At 42.4% G+C, this 20,821-nt stretch overlaps 1 protein-coding gene across 1 annotated transcript in view; it reads right to left on the reverse strand.

Moving 5' to 3' along the window:
* Positions 1-20,821, reverse strand: part of LOC134360082 (procollagen galactosyltransferase 1-like) — a 198,020-nt gene that overhangs the window by 155,112 nt on the left and 22,087 nt on the right. Inside the window, exon 3 of the mRNA XM_063074163.1 lies at positions 5,453-5,534. Coding sequence (XP_062930233.1) covers positions 5,453-5,534 — 82 coding nt within the window. The remainder of the gene's footprint in view (positions 1-5,452; positions 5,535-20,821) is intronic.

Consider the following 20,821-nt stretch of genomic DNA (forward strand, 5'->3'; position numbering starts at 1 on the left):
CAAGAGCTGAGCTGACAAGCCATTTAACCGGGGAGCATGAGGCATCCCATTAGAATATGATCTCATTCAGTATCCACACATGTGTTAGTCAATACCTGATGAAAAATGCAGAGGATGCAGAGCTGGGACAGGTGGGGAAGAGGGAATCCCAAAGCACCTTTGCTTTAAAAATATGTAATGAATAGTGATCCTGTTACTGAGACAGTCTGGTGGTCACATGCAGAAATGGGCTTTGGATTGTAGAGACTAAAGACTATCTTCAGTTTCATCAAAAGATTCCAGAAAGAGTCCTCTTTCTGGCAACACTACAGAAAACAATGACTCAGAAAATTCCAGAAACCACGTGAATGAGCTTGCTATTACTAAGCAGTGACCACAGCTCGGGTCCAGAATGTCAATGCACCTCTTCATCAGAAAGCAATGATATTGCCAATCCACAATGCCCGCCTGTGAAAGAGAGCGACTTGTGGAGCGGGGTGTGGTTTAAAAGCTGCACTGAGCAGAACCCTACACCTCGCAAAAACTGCACCAAGTAAAACACTGCATGATGTCAAAGCCGTGCCATGAAAAACACTGCACCGTGTAAACGACTGCTCCCTGATCAACTCTGCCAGGCTTGGTATGTAGAACATAGGACAGCACAGGAACAGGCCCTTCAGCCCACAGTGTTGTGCCGAACCAGCTAAAAAATAAATCAAAACCCCGCCAAAACTAATCCCTCCTACCTGCACAATGTCCATATCCCTCCATCTTCCTCACATTCCCGTGCCTATCTGAATGTATCATCCTAGCGGAACCAAATACAATAGGGGTGTTTAAGAAGCTCTTGGATAGGTACAGAATGTGCGGAGAATGGAGGGATATGGACGTTGTGTGAGCAGAAGGGATTAGTTTAGTTAGGCATTTAATTACTAGTTTAATTAGCTAATGGGCCGGACGGCCTGCTCCCGTGTTGTGTTGTTCTAACGTTTTAATATGTGCAATAACTGTACCCTGACACATAATACAGGAAAACCAGAAAATGCTGCAGTAAAAAAACTCAGCAAGTCAAGCAGCTTTTGTGGAGACAGAAAAATGGAATTAACATTCCAGATTGTTGACCTTACATGAAAATCGATGCACAGTGTGACAACTGCATCCTGCCTGACACCGCATCCGTGAAATAAAGCTGCTCGGTATAGAGCATAATGCCTGCTAAACAATACAAGCAGCAGTATAATAAACTACACCTCAAGCCTTCTGTATCATTCAATAAGATCACCTGAATCCAAACTTTGCCTCAACATTACTTTCCTGCTCTCTCCCCATACCCCCCAACTCCTTTGCTGTTAGTCACCACCTTGACAATTACAATGACTCTAGCTCTACAGTTCTCTGGGGTAGATAATTTTAATGGTTCACAGCTCTCACAGATGAAATTCTTCCTCACCTCCATCTTAAATGGGCAAGCTTATTCTGAGATCATGTACCCTAGCTTTAGATGCCTTTCAAGGGCAAACTTCTCAACTTTCACCCTATCAAGGCCTCTCAGAATGTTTCAATGAGATCATCTCTCATTTTTCAGGACTTAATTATCGGCCCCCATCAGCTCAACTGTCCTTTACACATCAACCCTCTCTCTCATCCCTGAAACCAATCTGCTAAACCTGCTCTGCACCATTTCCAATGTTAGTAAATCATTCTATTACTATGGCAACCAAAACTATACACAGTGTTCACCAGTGCCCTTTAATGCTGCTTCACAACTTAATTTCTTTTATACACCATACCCCTTGGAATAATCCTTACACTCTGTGCCTTTTCTTTCAAAGTGATACGATCCTTAACCTAGTTTGCCACAGATGGTGTACCCTTCTCACTGGATAGAACGTTGCTGGGATTTACGAGCTATTTCTTCATAAGACTTCTTTTGTTGATCTATGGTTGTAGTGTTCAGTCTGTTTCCCTTGTTCACTTTAGCCAATATTCTGCTCTCACATCAAAATAATTGCCGATCAGGCCCTTGTTTCGCACTCTCAGACTGAATTTGACATTTGATCATGTTAGGATCATGTTTCTCGGATGATTAACCAATTGACACAACACCAGATCTAAAATAACTTGTTCCCTGGTTGGTTCCTTAATATTTAGTTCTGTAACCATTCCAAGCGAATGATATGGATTCTGTGGCCAATTTGATTTCACCAGTCTATGTGATAATTAAAATCATATATGATCATTCTTCTTAAAATCACCCAATTTTTCATTTATATTCTGTCCACCAAAATACATATTCCGTCTTGGTATCCTCCTAACTAATGACATGAACATGATTCGACACCTTAACCTTTTAAGCCAATGTCCTTTTTCACTACTGCAGTGACCTCATCCTTTACCAACAGAGTTAACTTACCTCAGTTTCCTTTCTCCCTATCTCCCTGAAATGTTAAGCGTCAGTTTCCCAGACTTGCTCACCTTGCAATCACCTTCCAGATCGTATATTTATTTCTATTTGTGCTATCAATTCTTCTGTGTCATTGGGAACAGTGTATGCATTCAAATGAAGAGATCTTAATTTTACCTTATCTTTTTACTCTCGCTTGATTTGCTGATACACTCCTATACTTGTACACTGTGCCTCTTGCTGACATACTGTCCGATTTGGTACCCTATCACTGAAAGAGATAATAAATCAGTCATGATGGAATAGTGGAGCAGACTCGATGGGCTAAATGGCCTATTGCTGTTCCTATATCTTATACCGATGCCTTTAATTTTTGCTTTTGTAAATACACTTCCATCTGAACCTGATCTGCTGTTTCCAGTTTAGCTTTCGTCCATTCGGAATACACTTGAGTTCCAAAACCCCTGTCAATCTATTGAAACCCACTAGCAAACACCCTCCCCAACACCCCCAGCCAACCACTCTGAAGATTTTAATCCTCTCCATGTTAAGGAGCAAACTGCTTGGCTTATAGAGATTCCTCACATTCCTGAGAAACAGTCTCATTCCTCCTGAATCTAAAACCTCCTCGCCAACCATGCATTCATCTGTTCAATCATCCTGCTCACGTACCAGCTAGAACACAGCACTGGTAGTAATGCAAAGACATATTGCTTTTTAACCTCTTTCCGAGCTCTATCAATGCTGTCTTCCTGCCTTCATTATTTTTCCTGCCTATGTTATGGATTGTGAGATCGGATGTGCACCTTCCCCCTTTGCGGATGCTCTGTAGCGGTGTTGTGGTATCAGGGAGGTGGAACTGTTACAAAACTACAGAAACTCCAGTCTACATCCCAACATCTGAATCTCCCATTTAAAACCTACTCTTGGTTAAATTACACTCAGAGTAAAAGCTCTACAATGTGAAAATGGCATAAATGTTGCATTCTGTGAAACACTGCACAGAATAGTGTTCACACCATGAAGCACAGCATATTATATACACCACACAATGGCAAATACCGCAGTGTAAGAACTGCACCATGTTATACACTGCACAGAACAAAAACTGCATGTAGTGTACCACTGCAGAGTATGAAAGTTGCACTGTTAAAGACATTACAGTTGAACGCAACTTGAACACTGTGAAACTGCGGAGTGGAAAAACTGCACTCTATTAAACACTGCAGTGTAAAAAGCTGCTCGATGTTGAAATCTGCACAGCACCAAAGCTGCTGCCAGTTAAACACCACATAGCATAAAAGCTGCCCACTGCACGGGATAAAGACCATGCTTAATGTGTCCAAATTCATTGTTGCTGCAGGGAATTACAGTTCATGTGCCTGCCAGAGTTCCATAAATAAATGGGAAAGACATTGAATCTGGATTGGCTGCTGCATGATAGCTTACTCTCTTGTGCTTGGGGCTTGTGGACTGACAGTGAGTGATAGACGTCTCAAATGAATGCAGTTGTGACTTTTAATAAGTAAAACATGGAGCAGTACAATGCAGCACAGGCCCTGTGGCCCAGAATGTTATATTGTCCCTCTAACCTATTCTAAGATCAATCTATCCCTTCCATCCTACACAGCCCTCCATTTTTCTTTCATCCAGGTCCCAATCTAAGAGGCTCTTATATGCTCCTAATGTATGTTTCCACCACCAGCCCTCACAGAACGTTCCACACACCTACAATCCACTGTGTAAAATTTCTACCCCTTATACTTTTCTCTAAACACCTTAAAGTTATACCCTCTTGTACTAGCCAGTTCCACCTTGGGTAAAAGTCTCCAGCTGTCCATTCTATCTCAGCCTCTTAACATTTTATACACCTCCATCAAGTTACCTCTCATCCTCTTTCGCTCCAAAGAGAAAAGACCTAACTCACTCAATCTATCCTCATAAGACATGTTCTCTAATCCAGGCAGCATCCTACTAAATCTCCTCTGAATCCTCTCTAAAGCTTCCACATCCTTCCTATAATGAAGCAGCCAGACTGAACACAATAACTTGTGTGGTCTAACCAAGGTTTTACAGAGCTTGTAGCTCTTAAACTCAATTCCCCCAACTAATGAAAGCCACCATACCACACACCTTCTTAACCACCCTATCAACTTGTGCTGCAACTTTGAGGGATCTGTGGACATGGATTCCAAGATCCCTTTCTTCCTCCACTCTGCTAAAACTTCTACGCTAACCCAGTATTCTGCTTTCAAGCTTGGCCTCCCGAAGTGAATCACTTCACATTTTTCCAGATTGAACTCCATCCTACTCCTCAGCCCAGCTCTGCACCCTATTAATGACAGCTTTCTGTATGATCCACATCACCACCGACCTTCATGTCATTTGCAAACTTACTAACCCACCCTTCCACTTCCTCATCCAAGTCATTTATAAAAATCACAAAGAGCAGGAGTCCCAGAACAGATCCCTGTGGAACACCACCAATCACCAACCTCCAGGCCGAATACGCTCCACCTACTACCGCCCTCTGCCTTCTGTGGGCAAGCTAGTTCTGAATCCATGCAGCCAAGTTTCCCTGAATCCTATGCCTCCTGTCTTTCTGAATGAGTCTACCATGGGGAACCTTGTCAAGTGCCTCAGTAAAATCCAAAGACACTACATCCTCTGCTCTAACTTCATCATTTTGCTTTGTCAATTTCTTGAAGTATCCAATCATGACCCACCCCTCACAAAGTCATGTTAACTATTCTGAATTTAACTATGCTTCTCTAAATATTTGCAAATCCTACCTCTTGGAATCTTCTCCAATAGCTTGCCCACCATGAGGTGGGCCTCACTGATCTATAATTCTCAGCATTATCCCCATTACCTTTCTTGGACAAAGGAATAACATTTGCCAACCTCCAGTCTTTTGAATTACTCCTGTGGCTAGTGAGGACGCAAAGTTCATCTCCAAAGATGCAGCAATCTCTTCCCTCACTTCCCCTAGCAACCTGGGGTATATCCCAGCCAACCCCAAGTACAAGGTTATTGGCACTCAAGAAACAGAAGCCGGTTTGTACTTACACGGTGTCACCTTGAATGAAAAGCTCTGGCCGATCCTTCAACATATTGGTTTTGATCCACACCAGAAGCTGCCGAATATCCCCTAAAGGAAAATAGATAGCTATAATACTAAATAGTTCATATTTGGCCAAACAATTGCATTACTGGGAGTCTGTAACAACTTGATGGCATGAGAAGACCTCAGTCCAAGTTTATCTATAGCTGCAAGAGTAGCATTGAAAGGCATCCATTAGTCTTGCGAGACCACGGATCTGCGCCTGGAAAGTCTTCACTCTCCAGGGCGCAGGCCTGGGCAAAGTTGTATGGAAGACCAGCAATTGCCCATGCTGCAAGTCTCCCCTCTCCACGACACCAACATTGTCCAAGGGAAGGGCACTGGGACCCATACAGCTTGGCACCAGTGTTGTCGCAGAGCAATATGTGATTAAGTGCCTTGCTCAAGGACACAACACACGTTGCTTCGGCTGGGGCTCGAACTCACGACCTTCAGGTCGCTAGTCCAATGCCTTAACTACTTGGCCTCGTGCCCACAAGAGTAGCATAGGATGGTCCTATTGTAATTTTGGACAAACTTTAATAGAAAAAAAACCACATAAGACTTTCTTTCAAGAAAACACAATATTCTTTAAATATTATACAGGTAATAGCATGGTCACACTGAATCCCACACAGACTCATTGTAAGTCTGTCTTGATCAAAAGGCAATTCACAGTGGTTTTGGAAGGGATGTCACCCCAAACTGCAACTGAAAAACTTCTGTTAGGACTATGCAAGTTTATCACAGCAGTAGATGGAAATAATATGGTTAATGTAACAAAAGAGACACAGGTCAATGGGGTCAAGAAATGGCTCACAGCCTTACACAAGTGATGGGAAACTCAGCTGAAAATCATTTTGTAAGCCTCAAACTGAATATTCAAGTAATCCCTACGGACTTTCCTCTCACTGCTTATTTATGTATTTAAGTATTTCACTGGGGAAAACCCACGGAAAGAATAGGGCAGTGAAGAACACAAGTTCAATTAACCATCACTTGAATGAAAGAGGAATATTGAATACTTAAGCAACCAGTCTGAGTATCATTAAAACACATTAATCCTAACCAGATAAAGAAGTCTCGTGGTTAGCCAAACTCGTTGTTTCGTTTCAGAGTAATTTGGTAAATTATCTTCAATTTTTGACAATAACAGAAACTGTAAGTACTGGTAGGAAGACAGAGCACCCGCATTCGAGATGGGTGATTCAGACCAAGCCATCACCAAGTGAAGGACTATGTTGTCAACATTAGTATAAGTGGGAAACTGCAGAGCAACCAGAAGAATCTCTTAATCTGCAACATATCCATTCTGAGAAATTTACTTGACACACTCAACTGTGTTAGGAACAGCTTTATTTCACTTATTTATTCATTGATTTAGAGATATAGCACGTTACAGGCCCAACAAGCTCACATCACTCAATTACACGTTTGACCAATTAACCTACTAAGCTGTGTGTCTTTGGCATGTGGGAGGAAACCAGAGCACCTGGAGGAAACCCACGTGGTGATGGAGAGAATATACAAACAGCTTACAGACAGCAGCCGGATTGAACCTGGATTGCTGACTTCCTCCCCTCTGCCATCAGATTTCTGAATGGTCCATAAACCATGAACACTACCTCACTATATCATTCTCTTCTTTCACTAGTTATTTTTATACAGTTCTCATTGCAACGACTCGCAAATATTTCTAATGTATTGCACTGTACCACTGCCACAAAACAATAAATTTTATATATATATATATATACAGTGAAACTTGAACAGAACACACAAGTCTAGTTACACAGGACAATAAAAATTTTGCTTCCTGAATACTTTTCAGTGTACTTTATCGATTTTGGGCTACTGATTATGAAAATCACCATGCAATTTCCCTATCATGTACTGTTTCTTTTGAAATCACCTACATTTGTTATTTCAATTCACAATTCAAGTCAATTAAATAGTTGCCCACAATGTAAGCTGAAAGATTTTCTATCTTGTTCAGGCATGCCTGGCCATGCTTAGGCAGGGTGGATGTTGTATGGCAGGACAGGGTTTATAAAGGCTATAAAGCACCACACGAACTGTTCTATGTATTGTTTACACATATATCGGTCTGCGATCACATTGATGCACATGCTCTATGCATGTAGCACACTGTGTACTTATTATAATAAAGTAATTATATTTTCAGGAGTATTTATGATAGCAAAATGTCTCACTAATGTTGTTAACAGTCGCTATACCTGCTGTTATATCTGTGGTGAATATATGCTTAAATCTCAAAAACAGAGCATGACACCTCTCATTAAGGAAGCCTTTCAGCTCTACTTTGGATGTAAAATCGGCGACCAAAACAAAGCCTGGGCTCCTCACATTTGTTGTGCAACGTGTGCTGTCGATCTTTAGCTTGGCTCAGAGGTACTCAGAAGTCCCAGTGGTATGGAGAGAGCAGAATCATCACGTGACAGACTACTACTCCTGTCTGACCAGCGTGTCTGATCTCTCTGCTAAAAATGAAGAAAGCCATTGAATTCCCCAATCTCCCTTCAGCAATGAGACCTGTGGAGCATGACAATAGTCTTCCAGTACCAATGCCACCAGAGACACAGTCTAGAGGAGCAGACGAAGATGCCATGATGCACGAGCCAGGAACGGAAAACAACACTGATACTGATACAGATTTTGAACCCTTTGCATCAAGTGAGCCTCATCTGACAACTCAATCTGAGTTAAATGACCTGGTCATAAACTTGGATTTGTCAAAGGCAAAAGTAGAATTACTGGGATGGAATCTGCTATCACCAGGCACAAAAATTTCCATGGAGGATTTCAATATTTGAGACAGATATTTGCCAGAACTGACGCCAAGATTAAGGAAGGCATTTTTGTTGGTCCACAAATCACATCAATGACAGGCAATTCAAAGAATTTTTAGTGGGACCGGAGAAAAATGGCATGGAAGGCATTCAAGGATGTTGTTGAAAATTTTCTTGGCAACTACAGAGCACCAAGCTAAATGCAGCTGGTTGACAATATGCTTCAAGCATACAAAAACCATGAAGTGCAACATGTCACTAAAGACTCATTTTCTGCATTCCCACTTAGACTTCTTCCCTGCAAATCTTGGCGCTGTCAGTGAGGAGCAAGGTTAAAGGTTTCACCGGGACATTGCTGTCATAGAGAAATGGTATCAGGGCAACTGGAATCCATCAATGCTGGCCGATTATTGTTGGACACTTAAGCAAGAAGCCTTAGACACTGAGTACAAATGAAAATCATCAACAAAACATTTTAGCTTCATTGAACTGCTGCAAAGCATCAGAACCATTATGTAATTAAACACATTACATTCAATAAAAGCTAATTTTGTGTATCAAGTAGGAGTTTGGAGAAACAAGTAGTCTGAAGTTATATTTGTGTTCAGCTTCAAGCAATTTATCATAACCACAGAAAATTTCTGGGGAAGCAACACTTCCAAAAAAGCTTGCTGTCCAGTGTTATAGAGGTGCAGAAACACAAGAACAACTCACTGTGTCTGTTAGTTTGACAACAGGTTTATAGACTCACAACAGAATGTATTTCGTCCCCTTGTAGATTAGGTTATTTGTACTGAAGAGTGCAGTCTGAGAATGAGTGTACCCATTCTCCACTGGATGCATTCCCAAGGTCTTCGGTTGTCCATCGAAATCCGATGATGATGTCCACTCCTTTACCGGTGAGATCTTTGATGACTGTACAGTCCTATCCTGGACCCACAAGCTCTATTGCAGATGGGACATGTATATGTAGTAGTGGTGGTGGTAACCATGGCTGCATTTCTCCTGGCTCTCCTCTGCTGTCTTCTGGTTGTTCTTTCCATCTCCAGAATACGAACCCCGTCCCTACCCAGCTGTCGCCAAGTGGTACGGTCAGCAGCAACTTGCTCCAGGTCTTCAAGTCTGACCTTGCACTTCCTTAAAGCATTCTTCATCTGATCCTTATAGCACTTCTTCAGCCCTCCAACTGAGCAAGGTAAAATGGGCTTAAATCCCATTTAAGAGGAGAGGAGAGAAGATGGCGACGTGACGCAGCTCGCAGCGGCCACTCCGGTGGTGATGTATGTTACTCATCAAGTAGGGTGCCGTGCACAATCCTGATTTGATGGAGATGGACGTCAGAGCACGGAGGAACATCTGGTGAACATCTTCGCTGCCGCTGCTACTGTGTGGTCCAGAATCTCTGGAGGGGAAGGCCCCAAATCCTCGGCTTTGCTTGTTGCTCGGCGGCCGGGGCGGGGTTGAAGCGCTCGGCAGAGATGGTGCTCGATGTTTGGTGTCGGAGGCTCAAAGTTTTCAGACGGACTCAGAGTCCGCTGCGGTCGGGTGCTTCCAATGGTGCTGCATTGGCAAGTTGGCAGCACTTGGAGGTTCATGGCAGGGAGAATTCCTCCCTTCTGCCGCTTGCGTGAGATGAGTCTATCGGGACTTTGAGACTTTTTTTTACCCTGCCCATGGTCTGCTCTTTATCAAATTATGGTATTGCTTTGCACTGTTCTAACTATATGTTATAATTATGTGGTTTTGTCAGTTTTAGTTTTGGTTTGTCCTGTGTTTTCTTGTGATATCATTCTGGAGGAACGTTGTATCATTTTTTAATGCATGCATTTCTAAATGACAATAAACGAGGACTGAGTGTCCTCATAATCTAATCTAATCTGATGATGATGTGGCATCCGTTAGTCTCACGAGACCATGGAATTCGCCTGGAAAGTCTTGCTTCAGTCTGTGTTAGAGCAGCGTCTGTTGTGGCTGTAGAGTCTCACACAGGAGTGACAGTCTCGGCTGCAGTGACTGCGCTTGAAGGCACTGTCCTCCAGTGTTGTCTTGGTGTTGTTTTTCCGACAAGTGCGCTTTTCTTCAGCAGCAAGCCTAATCTAATCTAATCCAATCACATCCTGCTACCAGCAATAGACTTGCAATCACTGGCACTTCATTCCCCAATCATGTGACCAACCAAGGTACTTGCGTAATCTTCGGTGCTTAATATAAAGCAGCGCCGAGGATGGAGGCAATGACACAAACAATGGTGGTAAAATGACATCCTCCGTGTCAGGTCCTGCTTATGAAAATACACCAGGAAAAATGAGGTTCCGTTTCTTCTGGAACCACGGTTTATTGATCTCCGGAGAAGGAAAACTGCCACACTGAACAAGATGTTCTGCAGGACCCCCTGGCAAAGTACTTATCAGCAAACAGTATGGCAATCGCATAAACGGTGCATATATATCCCAAGAATACTCGAGAACAAAAAGTTCCACAGTATAGGTTAATGAAGTAGACTACGAATAAAGTCAATACATTAACGCACACCCGACTTATACACAGCCCTTACACACACTCAGGAGACGGGCAGTATTGATTTGTCGGCTGCTGGGGGTTACAGGCATTTTCTGCCATGCGAGAACACAAGTCTGTGGCTATATTTCCAACCTGCGAACTGAATGGGTTATGAACAGTTTGATGGAACGCCACCCTGACACAACCTGGGTGGACCTGCATCCCATTAATAATGTTAATATAATCTTCAAAGCATATTCTGCTTTTAAAAGAGTATCCTGGGGAGTCTGAGCACTTTCACATAAGGGAGATTAGAAATTAATGCCAGAAGCAATACTGGGAGAGCCTTTTAGAAAACTAGTCTACTATTTTAATCCAGAGGTTGTCCCATTTAAAATATTCAGCCAAATGCTGGCAATAAAAGAAGAATTTTTGCTAACACGTTCCAGGCTCACTCACTTCTTCCTTCCCTGTTACACTACTGGCAGTTAGGACAGCAGTGAAAGTCCTCCATCTCTGGCTGTATTCAGGACTTTCTTCAAGGTGTCAGCAGCTCCCTCTCAGTTTTCACTACTGTCCGCCTTGCAACTCAGGAACACTGTTGCACTCAGTTGTTTCTATAATAATTTTGTTTTATCAGAGTTGTTAGCTCTGAGCTGAACCTCCAAACCTGGAACACTGGTGGATCACTCTTCATCAGGGCCTCTACCCTTTCACCTGTTTGGCATGGGTGACCCTGCCAAGAGCCAAAGCATAAAACCCTGACTCCAGCCAACACAGCTCTGCAGGTCACTGAGGCACTCAAATCTCCGATCACTACGATAAGGTTGTGGTCCTCTTGGAGGCTCACTAATATTGCCAATAAAATTTTGTCCAAGGCATGAGATAAGCAAAAAGAATTGGTTAAATAATTTCATTGAAGAGCATAAATGAAACAAATTCCTTCATGTTCAACTCCAGCTACATTGACACTAATGGCAAACTAGTACAGATAGTCCAGCAGATGAAAATTGGTCAGAAAATATCTGTGTGAAAAGAAATGCATTTATTCAGGTCTGTGACCTCTACCCAACAACAAGGCAACTGAATCACTCCTCGCCTTTTGATCAAGTTGTTCAGTGTGTGCAGGCAGCACAGGCTGTCCCTCTGCACTAATCCTGTGCTGTTAGCTGCACAATGACAGCACTCACCTGAGTCACTAATTATGGTTTCACCCCACCACAACCTAGGCTGACACTCAAGTGATACACGGAGGGGGGCATAGTTTTAAGATTCTTCAAAGTAGGGTACAAGGGGGATGTCAGAGGTAAGTTTTTCACACAGTGAGTGGAGGGTGCGTGGAATGCACTGCCAGTGACGGTGGTAACAGGTGGATACAATGGGGACTTTTAAGAGACTCTTAGATGGTACATGAAGCTTAGAAAAAACAGAAGGGTATGTGGTAAGGAAATTCTAGGCAGTTTCTAGAGTAGGTTACAAGGTCGGCAGAACGTTGTGGGCCTGTAATATGCTGTAGATTTTTATGTTCGATGTTCAAAACTCTCATTGCCATGGTGCCCATAAAACACTGAAAACACAACTCATCTCCTCTCTCAGATAGATATGAAAAATACCTCGACATAACACTGATGAAGAATAGAAGAGTTATGCCATCTACAGGATTGGCCAAGATCTCACTTTATGAGAATCCTAGTTTAATCCTCCTATTTCTGCTATGTCCTTGCTATTATCCTCACTCAGGATAAGAAATAAAGAATATTTTGTTGTCATTCATATGCCTGTTACAAGCAGAGCAGCGAAGATATTGGGCAATATGCGCAGCGGCTCAGCACATTCAGCCGAGCAGATCAAATTCAAACTTTGGTCAGCGACAGCCACCCCACTGAAGTCAGGCTGTCTGCTGGGACTCAAGAACTGACCTCAACATCCTGGATTAATGAGGGATTTGGCATGAGCCAGTGTTGGCTAGGTGTGACCCACACCAGTGGTGAGGGAGGGGCAAACATTACAAAAGAAATCAGCTAAAATTCCCACTGAGTGGTGGCTTGATTGGGAAAAAAAGTAAACCAAATGTTCTGTCATGCCTTTCCACACATTGCCTTGGGTCATTCCCTTCCTGCTCATGAGATACAGTGTCTGCCTTCAAATTCCATGGCAAAGTTCAAGTAAATATTATTATCAGAGTACATATATGTCACCAAATACAACTCTGAGATTCATTTTCATACTCAGCAAATTTATAAAATAGTAACTATAAGCAGAATCAATAAAAGATTAACCAGAGTGCAGAAGACAACAAACTGTGCAAATACAAATATAAGTAAATAGCAATAAATAACAAGAACATGAAGTAATTAGATTAGATTCAACTTTATTGTCATTGTGCCGAGTACAGATACAAAGCCAATGAAATGCATTTAGCATCAGACCAGAAATGCAAAGAATAGTGTTATTTACAAAATAACTGTGAATAAGAAAAGTGCTACAGCACACAAACATAAAAGTACTGAGACAGTACAATACGGATGCAATACTGCTTAGTGCTGTGATGAGAGGTTCAGCAGTGTCACAGCCTCAGGGAAGAAGCTCTTCCTGTGCCTGCTGGTGCGGGAGCAGAGGCTCCTGTAGCGCCTACCGGATGGGAAGAAAGTAAAAAGTCCATGGTTAGGGTGAGATGCATCCCTGATAATGCTTTTCACCCTGCCCAGGCAGCGTTTATGGTAGATGTTCTCAATGGTGGGCAATTGGGTGCCAAAAATCTGCTGGGCAGTTTTCACCACACGCTGGAGTGCTTTGCAGTGCGATACAGGACAATTGCCATACCACACTGAGATATAGTTGGTGAGTATGCTCTCAATGGTACAGCGGTAAAAGTCCATCAGTATCCTGGGACAGAGGTGAGCTTTCTTCAATGCTCTACAGGAGATAAAGGCGCTGTTGCGCTTTTTTGATCAGGATGGAGGAGTTCAGGGACCAGGTGAGATCCTCGGAAATGTGGACACCAAGGAATTTGAAGCTTGATACATGCTCCACTACAGTCCCGTTAATGTAGATGGGAACATGAGTGTGACTCCTGGCATGCCTGGAGTCCACGATGATCTCCTTGCATAAAGAGTCCTTAAAGTGAGATCATTGGCTGTGGGAACATCTCAATGGATGGGCAAGTGAGTGTACTTATTCCCTTTGATCAAGGACCTGATGGTTGAGGGGTAGTAACTGTTCTTGAACCTGGTGGATCTTGTACCTTCTGACTGATGGCAGCAGCGAGAAAGGAGCATGGCAGTGATATAAATCGGATTAATATCGAGCAGTGATAATAAATATGATTCTGATCAGTCAATAACAATTGCATGCAGGGTCTGCCTGTGATATCTCCTATGGCGGAATATGCTGCTAATTACTGTTCAGGTTCACAGAAAGAAGGTGCAAGAGTTTGTGTGTATCTGATTCCCCAGCACGAGTCACTGTGCTCAGCTGGAAGGAAGCTGAAAGAGAACGCAAAATGTGCTGAATTCAATGAAATATTCTATTTTGAAATCCGCTTCATGGAATGTGCAGCACAAAGACACCAACGACGGCAGGAAAGTAACTTTTCAACAAAACCGATTTTTGTACTTATCTGGTTCTTTAGATGTTAACAGCCTGCTTGGCCAGACTATACTGGGTGAAATGTGAATTTCTGCATTTTCTTGGCATGTGTACAATGTTGGCAGAACTGAAATCATTGCCCATTCCCGACAGCCATAATGAGCAACATTCCAGGTCGTCATGGGGGCTTTAGAGTCAACAAAGGTTAAAGAAACACTGAGCCAATTTTTTAAACAGTGACTTCAGTATGTGTTACTGCTGGCCGTGCTAGCAGGGCCTCTGTACTGTGCAGTGTAGTAGCGCAGCGATAGGTTGTTGCCAGGGACTCCCTAGGAGGTATGTGCACCAGTTCCATCCAGTTTAGAGCGACAAGCACACAGAGAAGATCCACACCCACCCCCCCAAACTTCCTCCCAATACTGCAAACTTCCAATCATTCCACCTTGCGCTCACAAAGAAGCAATCGCACTCTTGGTAGCTTCTTTTTATACAAAAGATGAGTCATTTATAAGGTCTGGTCATCAGAGCTGTCCTGTGGCTTCAGACTCATGACCCCAGTGCATTCCGGTCTTGTATCACCTTTTGTGGTGCAGTCACTATGGAAAAGTTGCCCATTTATTGCTGTCAGGGAATGGAGAGGAGAGGGGCATTGTCCTGTGGAGCAGTGGGGGTGGAGGGTAGAGAGCAGCTTACCATAAACGCCCCACACTGACTCCACACAGATTAGCCTGAAACACAGTAAAAAGAGCAATATATATTCTTCCAAAGGTTAATATCAAGAAGTCATGATAAAGGGGTAATGCCTTTGATTGTTCTTTTCTTACCCTTAGTCTCCTACAAGGCATTACAAGTAAGTCTGACCATTTTCCAGAATGGGATCACTGGATAATGAATAACATTCAGACTTTTAATACGTTTAACTATGGCGATCTTTAGAATCAGTGCCATCTATGAGAGTTGGTTATACGTGGGCCAGCAGATCCATGGGAACATCACTTCCCAGTCACTTATAACTCCTGACCTGCAGACACATTGCTGCTCCTTCACTACTGTTTGATCTTACCGAGGTTTGAGAGAGTTCCTGTACCTTACTACATAGGAAGCTTCTCATTATCCACCTTCAAGGGCAATTAGGGAGAAGGACATGTGCCACTATACAGCGCATAGTGGGTTCTTACGGCCATTCGAGGCACGCCACACCAGCAACCCCACAACTCCGATTGTTGCTGTTGTGTTCGCCTCTACACCTTGTGGTGCACTGAGCACTGGTACACCTTGCCGTTTCCCTAGCGTTTTTGTCTGGTTTTTACGAGGCCGGGTTGCTAGCTCGATGCTCAACCCAGCACGGATGGAAAGCGTGCAAGGAGCCGGCTGGATTCAAACCCGGAACCATTCACCTCAAAGTCCGGCGCAGATGGCACTACACCACCGGCTCGATGAACCCTAACCTAATCACGGGACAAATTACAATGACCCAGTATGTCGTTGGACTGTGGGACAAAACCGGAGCGCCTGGGGAAACTCACACATTCCGCAGGGAACACACACAGAGTCTCCTTACGACCTGAACTCTGAACTCAGGACAACCCTCGCTGTAACAGGGTCGCGTTAACCGCCATGCTACCATGGTGCCCACGGAGCACAGTAGCATAGCACTTTGCAGCGCCAGCAACCTGGAGTCAATTCCTGCCGCTGTAAGGAGTTTGCAAGCTCTCCCCGGGACCGTGTGGGTTTCCTCCGGGTGCTCCAGTCTCCTCCCACAATCCAAAGCTATACGGGTTAGCAGGTTAATTGGTCACATGGGTGTAATTGGGTGGCGCGGGCTCATCAGGCCAGAAGGGTCTGTTACCATGCTCAATCTCTAAATAAAGGAAAGGTACGTCACATCCAGAGTTTCTCTGGTTAGCAGACGATTTCTCTGACGTAGTGGGGAACCGCGTACGAGGCAAGTTACAGCAGTGGTTTGCCATTGCCTTCTGCCGGGTGAGTTTCCAAAGTGATCACCAACCCGTAACCCAGCACGGATGGAAAGCGTGTAGGGGAACCGGCTGGATTCGAACTCGGGACCTTTCGTTCCGAAGTCCGACACTAATGTCACTACGCCACCAGCCGGCTCTCAAACTCTAAATAAAATATTAAAGTAGATAAATATATCACTGATGCCCAGATCCACAGAATAATTTTTTTATTAAGTGGCATTGCGATCAGTCTTGGCAATTCCATAACTACAGAAGCTCCTGTTCCAAGATAGTAAGTAGTATGCCCAGGCCAGCACAAGAACGTAAGAACTTAAAAAACAGGAGCCGGAGGTTAATTAGCCCATCGAGCCTGCTTCTCCATTCACAACGATCATGGATGATCTAATCCTGATCTCTACAACACTTTCCTCATAGCCCCCTATATCTTGACTCCCTTGTAGTTTAAATGTCGATTTATTCAAGCCAGATATCAACAATGAACCACTCTTCAAGGCAGAGAAATCTAAAGGTTCGTGACCCTCTGAGAGTACATATTCCTCCTAATCTGGATGACCCTTAGTCTGAAAATATGCCCGAGTTCTGAATACATGGTAGGAGTCATGAGGTCGGAATGAACAGAACTGATAATAATGGCTCCACTCTTACCAACATTTAACTGGAGAATATTTCTGACCATCCAATGCTCATATGGATGAAAGAAAAATGGTGAGTTATTTTAGTTAGCGTGATCTTGGAGTAGGTTAGGTCAGCATATCATGGGCTGCAAGGTCTGTACCGTTCTATGTTCTATCTCTCAATGGATGTTAGAAAAGTAGCCAACAATTTACATACACTCAGTGGCCAATTTAATGCATGTTAATGCAAGTATCTAACCAGCCAATCATGTGGCAGCAACTCAACATATAAAAGCATGCAGACGTGGTCAAGAGGTTCAGTTGTTGCTCAGACCAAGCATCAGAATGGGAACAAATGTGATCTAAGTGACTGTGACCATGGAATTATTATTGGTGCTAATAATTCCACAGTCAAGGTATCTCAGAAACTGCTGATCTTCCGGGATTTTCATGCACAACAGTCTCTTAAGTTTATAGAGAATAGTGCAAAAAAACTAAAAAATATCTAGTGAGCAGCAGCTCTGTGGGTGAAAACGCCTTCTTAATTAGAGTGTCAGAGGAGAATGGTCAGACTGATTCAAGCTGACACGTGGTGTTCTGGTGCACAGAAGGGCTTCTCTAAAAGCACAACACATTGAACCTTGAAGTAGATGGTGTGCAGCAGCAGAAGATCACTCTGGGTTCCACTCCCGTACTTTAAAAAAATGGTCGTTAATATAGTGGCAGGACCAAAAGAGGGGTGGCCACGTGGGGGTGAGCTTTCCTGAAGGCCCACCAATTCTTCTTTAAGATACTTCTCATAACGTCCACTTCTGGTGATGTCCTAACATCTCCGATGGCCTGCTGACAAATTTAGTTTATTAACCGATGCTCTGAAGCACTTTTGAACATTTTCCTGTTATAGGAGTGCACTATAAACGCAATTTGCTATTTTTACTGCTGCAAGTTCATACAGTGCAACTGGCGATTTGTACTATCAGCAGAATGGAAAGAAATGGGGAAAAATCCATAGATAAATAGGTGTGGATCATCTAGTCAGCCACTGGCAACACGACAGCAATGTACGTTCATCCCAGTTGCTCAGTACCAGTTGAACAGAAAACAGTGGGCACTCTTGTGACTACAAAAGTAACATTGAAATATTTTTAGCTGACAGCTTGCCAAGTGCACCAGTCCAAAAATACAATTTGAATGGCATTGAGACCATGAATAAAGAAAGGCAAAAACCAAGAGATTCAACTTACAAAGGCCTCCAAAGAGAAATATTTAAAGGGAGACTGAGAGATTGTGCTAAAAGGAGTGGATAATATGAGTTGAGAAGAAACTCAAGGGGAGCATAAAGACTGGCATAGATCTATTGGTTTAAATGTCTGATTTGTTGTTACAAATTTATCCAACTCATAATATGGATTAAAACATTTCAATAAAAGATTTTGGCTCCTTTGGCCATTTAATTAATAAAATAAAATTACACTACTTGGTGGATAAGAAATTATTCATTCCAATTGATTAAGATTGTATTATTTTTATGTTTGCGTACATATAAAATTATATACATATAACATTTTTACATTTGCATTTTATATATATGCAAACATAAAAATAATACCACCTTAATTAATTGGAATGAATAATTCCTTGTCCAAGTAGTGTAATTTTTATGTTTGCATATATATAAAATTATATAAAAACAATTTTATATTTGCATTTTATATACTGTATATGCAAATGTAAAAGTAATACCATCTTAATCAACTGGAAGGAATAATTCCTTGTCCACCAAATAGTGTAATTTTTATGTTTGCATATATATAAAATTATATACATAAAAACATTTTTATATTTGCATTTTATGTATATGCAAATGTAAAAATAATACCATCTTAATCAACAGGAAGGAATAATTCCTTATCCACCAAGTGGTGTAATTTTATTTTATTAATTAAATGGCCAAAGGAACCAGGATCATCCCTTTGTCTCTACAAAAGTGCTCATGGATAAGGCCATCTATTAAAGCAAAGTAGTGAGCAAGTCTTCACCCATACAAACATTAATGCATCAATTTCAGAATGAAATCAAGCTTCTCCTTCAGTTAAAACTGTTCACTGAAAACTGAATGTGTCCCTTCCACACGAAACCGAATGATTCCAAAAGAGTTTAGTTTGCTTTCAGTTCTGTCTATAGAGTTGGCAAACTACTCTGTGGCTGTGGTTGGTGAAAGGAGGGTTTGGGTGTTGAGGGGAGTTTAGAACAGGAGAGGATCACCAACTCTGACCCAGTTCTCCCCTTATGATTTCATCATATCTTGCCTCCAACCATCTCTTCTACTGCCCCACCCATACCAGCACAGTTGAGCGGTTATTTTCAAAGAAACAAAATGGGCAATCTTTTACAATGCTGATCAAGCACAGAAGTATCCAGGAGATTCATTATCAGGAGGTGGCAAATCTAATGGACAAGAAAGATATTTTGTTTCAAACAGCCTCGGATATGTAGCCAAGAATGCCAGGGCAGGAGGGGGCAGAAAGGAAGAAGCACATGTGGGGAAAATGGTAGGTGTTAAAATAACAACAAACCATCATCTTAAATCCACATCTGCAATGTGACCACTGAGGTGAAACAAATCAGAGAAACATGAGGGAGAAATCAGGAAGAATTTATCCTGAGGTGATGATGTAGGCAAGTAATAAAGCATGAAGTATGATAGGATTAGAAAATCTAGGGAAAGAAATTAGGCCAAGGTAACATCCAATAAGTTCGACTATTGCTCCTGACAGACAAGTTCAGAGTCGTTTATTGTTATATGCACAAATACAGAAGCATGAAATCCTTGCAACAGCGTCACTAGCACCTTGTATTAGACACAACATTCACAAGAAAAAACATAAGTTAAGCATTAATTAGACAAGGAAGAACACAATTATAACAATGAAAAGTCCACTGTAGCACAAAGTGGCCAGAAAGTTGCTGTACTGAGGCTGTGATCGGGGTTCTGCAGGTTGGTTCAAGTGAATGGTTGAAGGGAAGTAACTGCTACTGAACCTGGTGGCGTGGGGCTTTGGACGTGTGTATTTCTTGCTCAAATTCTGTTCAAATCTCAAATAACATGGGATAAAATCCAAGCGTAATCAGATACAGGAAAAGGGTTAATATCATCAACATATGTCATGAAATTTGTTGTTTTCGGCAGTAGTACATTGCAATACATAATAATAAAACCTGTAAATTACAATATATGTGTATTGAATGCTAATTTTAAATGCAGCAACCTACACTCAGTGGCCACTTTATTAGGTACACCTGCTCATTATGCTAATCAGCCAATCATGTGGCAGCAACTCAATGCATAAAAGCATGCAGACATGGCCACGAGGTTCAGCTGGTGTTCAAACCAAACATCAGACTGGGGAAGAAATGTGACATTGATCTTGGAATGATTGTTGGTGCCAGATGGGGAGGCTTGAGCGTCTCAGAAACTGCTGATCTACTGGGAGTTTCACGTACAACAGTCTCCAGAGTTTACAGGAAAAAAGTGTGGAAAAACAAAAAAAAACATTCAGTGAACTGCAGTTGTGTGGGTGAAAATGCCTTGTTAATGAAAAAGTCACTAATGAGAATGGCCAGACTGGTTCAAGCTGACAGGAAGGCGACAGTAACTCAAATAACCAGCGGTGTGCAGAAGGGCATTCTGAACGCATAACACGTCAAACCTTGAAGACGATGGGCTTCAGAAGCAGAAGATTATGAACATACTCTCAGTAGTCACTTTACTGGGTACAGAAGGTACCTAATAAAGTAGTGACTGAGTGTATCATATTCTCTAAAGCACAGGTTCCTAACATTTC

The sequence above is a fragment of the Mobula hypostoma genome, chromosome 21, assembly GCF_963921235.1.
Source record: "Mobula hypostoma chromosome 21, sMobHyp1.1, whole genome shotgun sequence".
In the NCBI taxonomy this organism is placed as follows: domain Eukaryota; kingdom Metazoa; phylum Chordata; class Chondrichthyes; order Myliobatiformes; family Myliobatidae; genus Mobula; species Mobula hypostoma.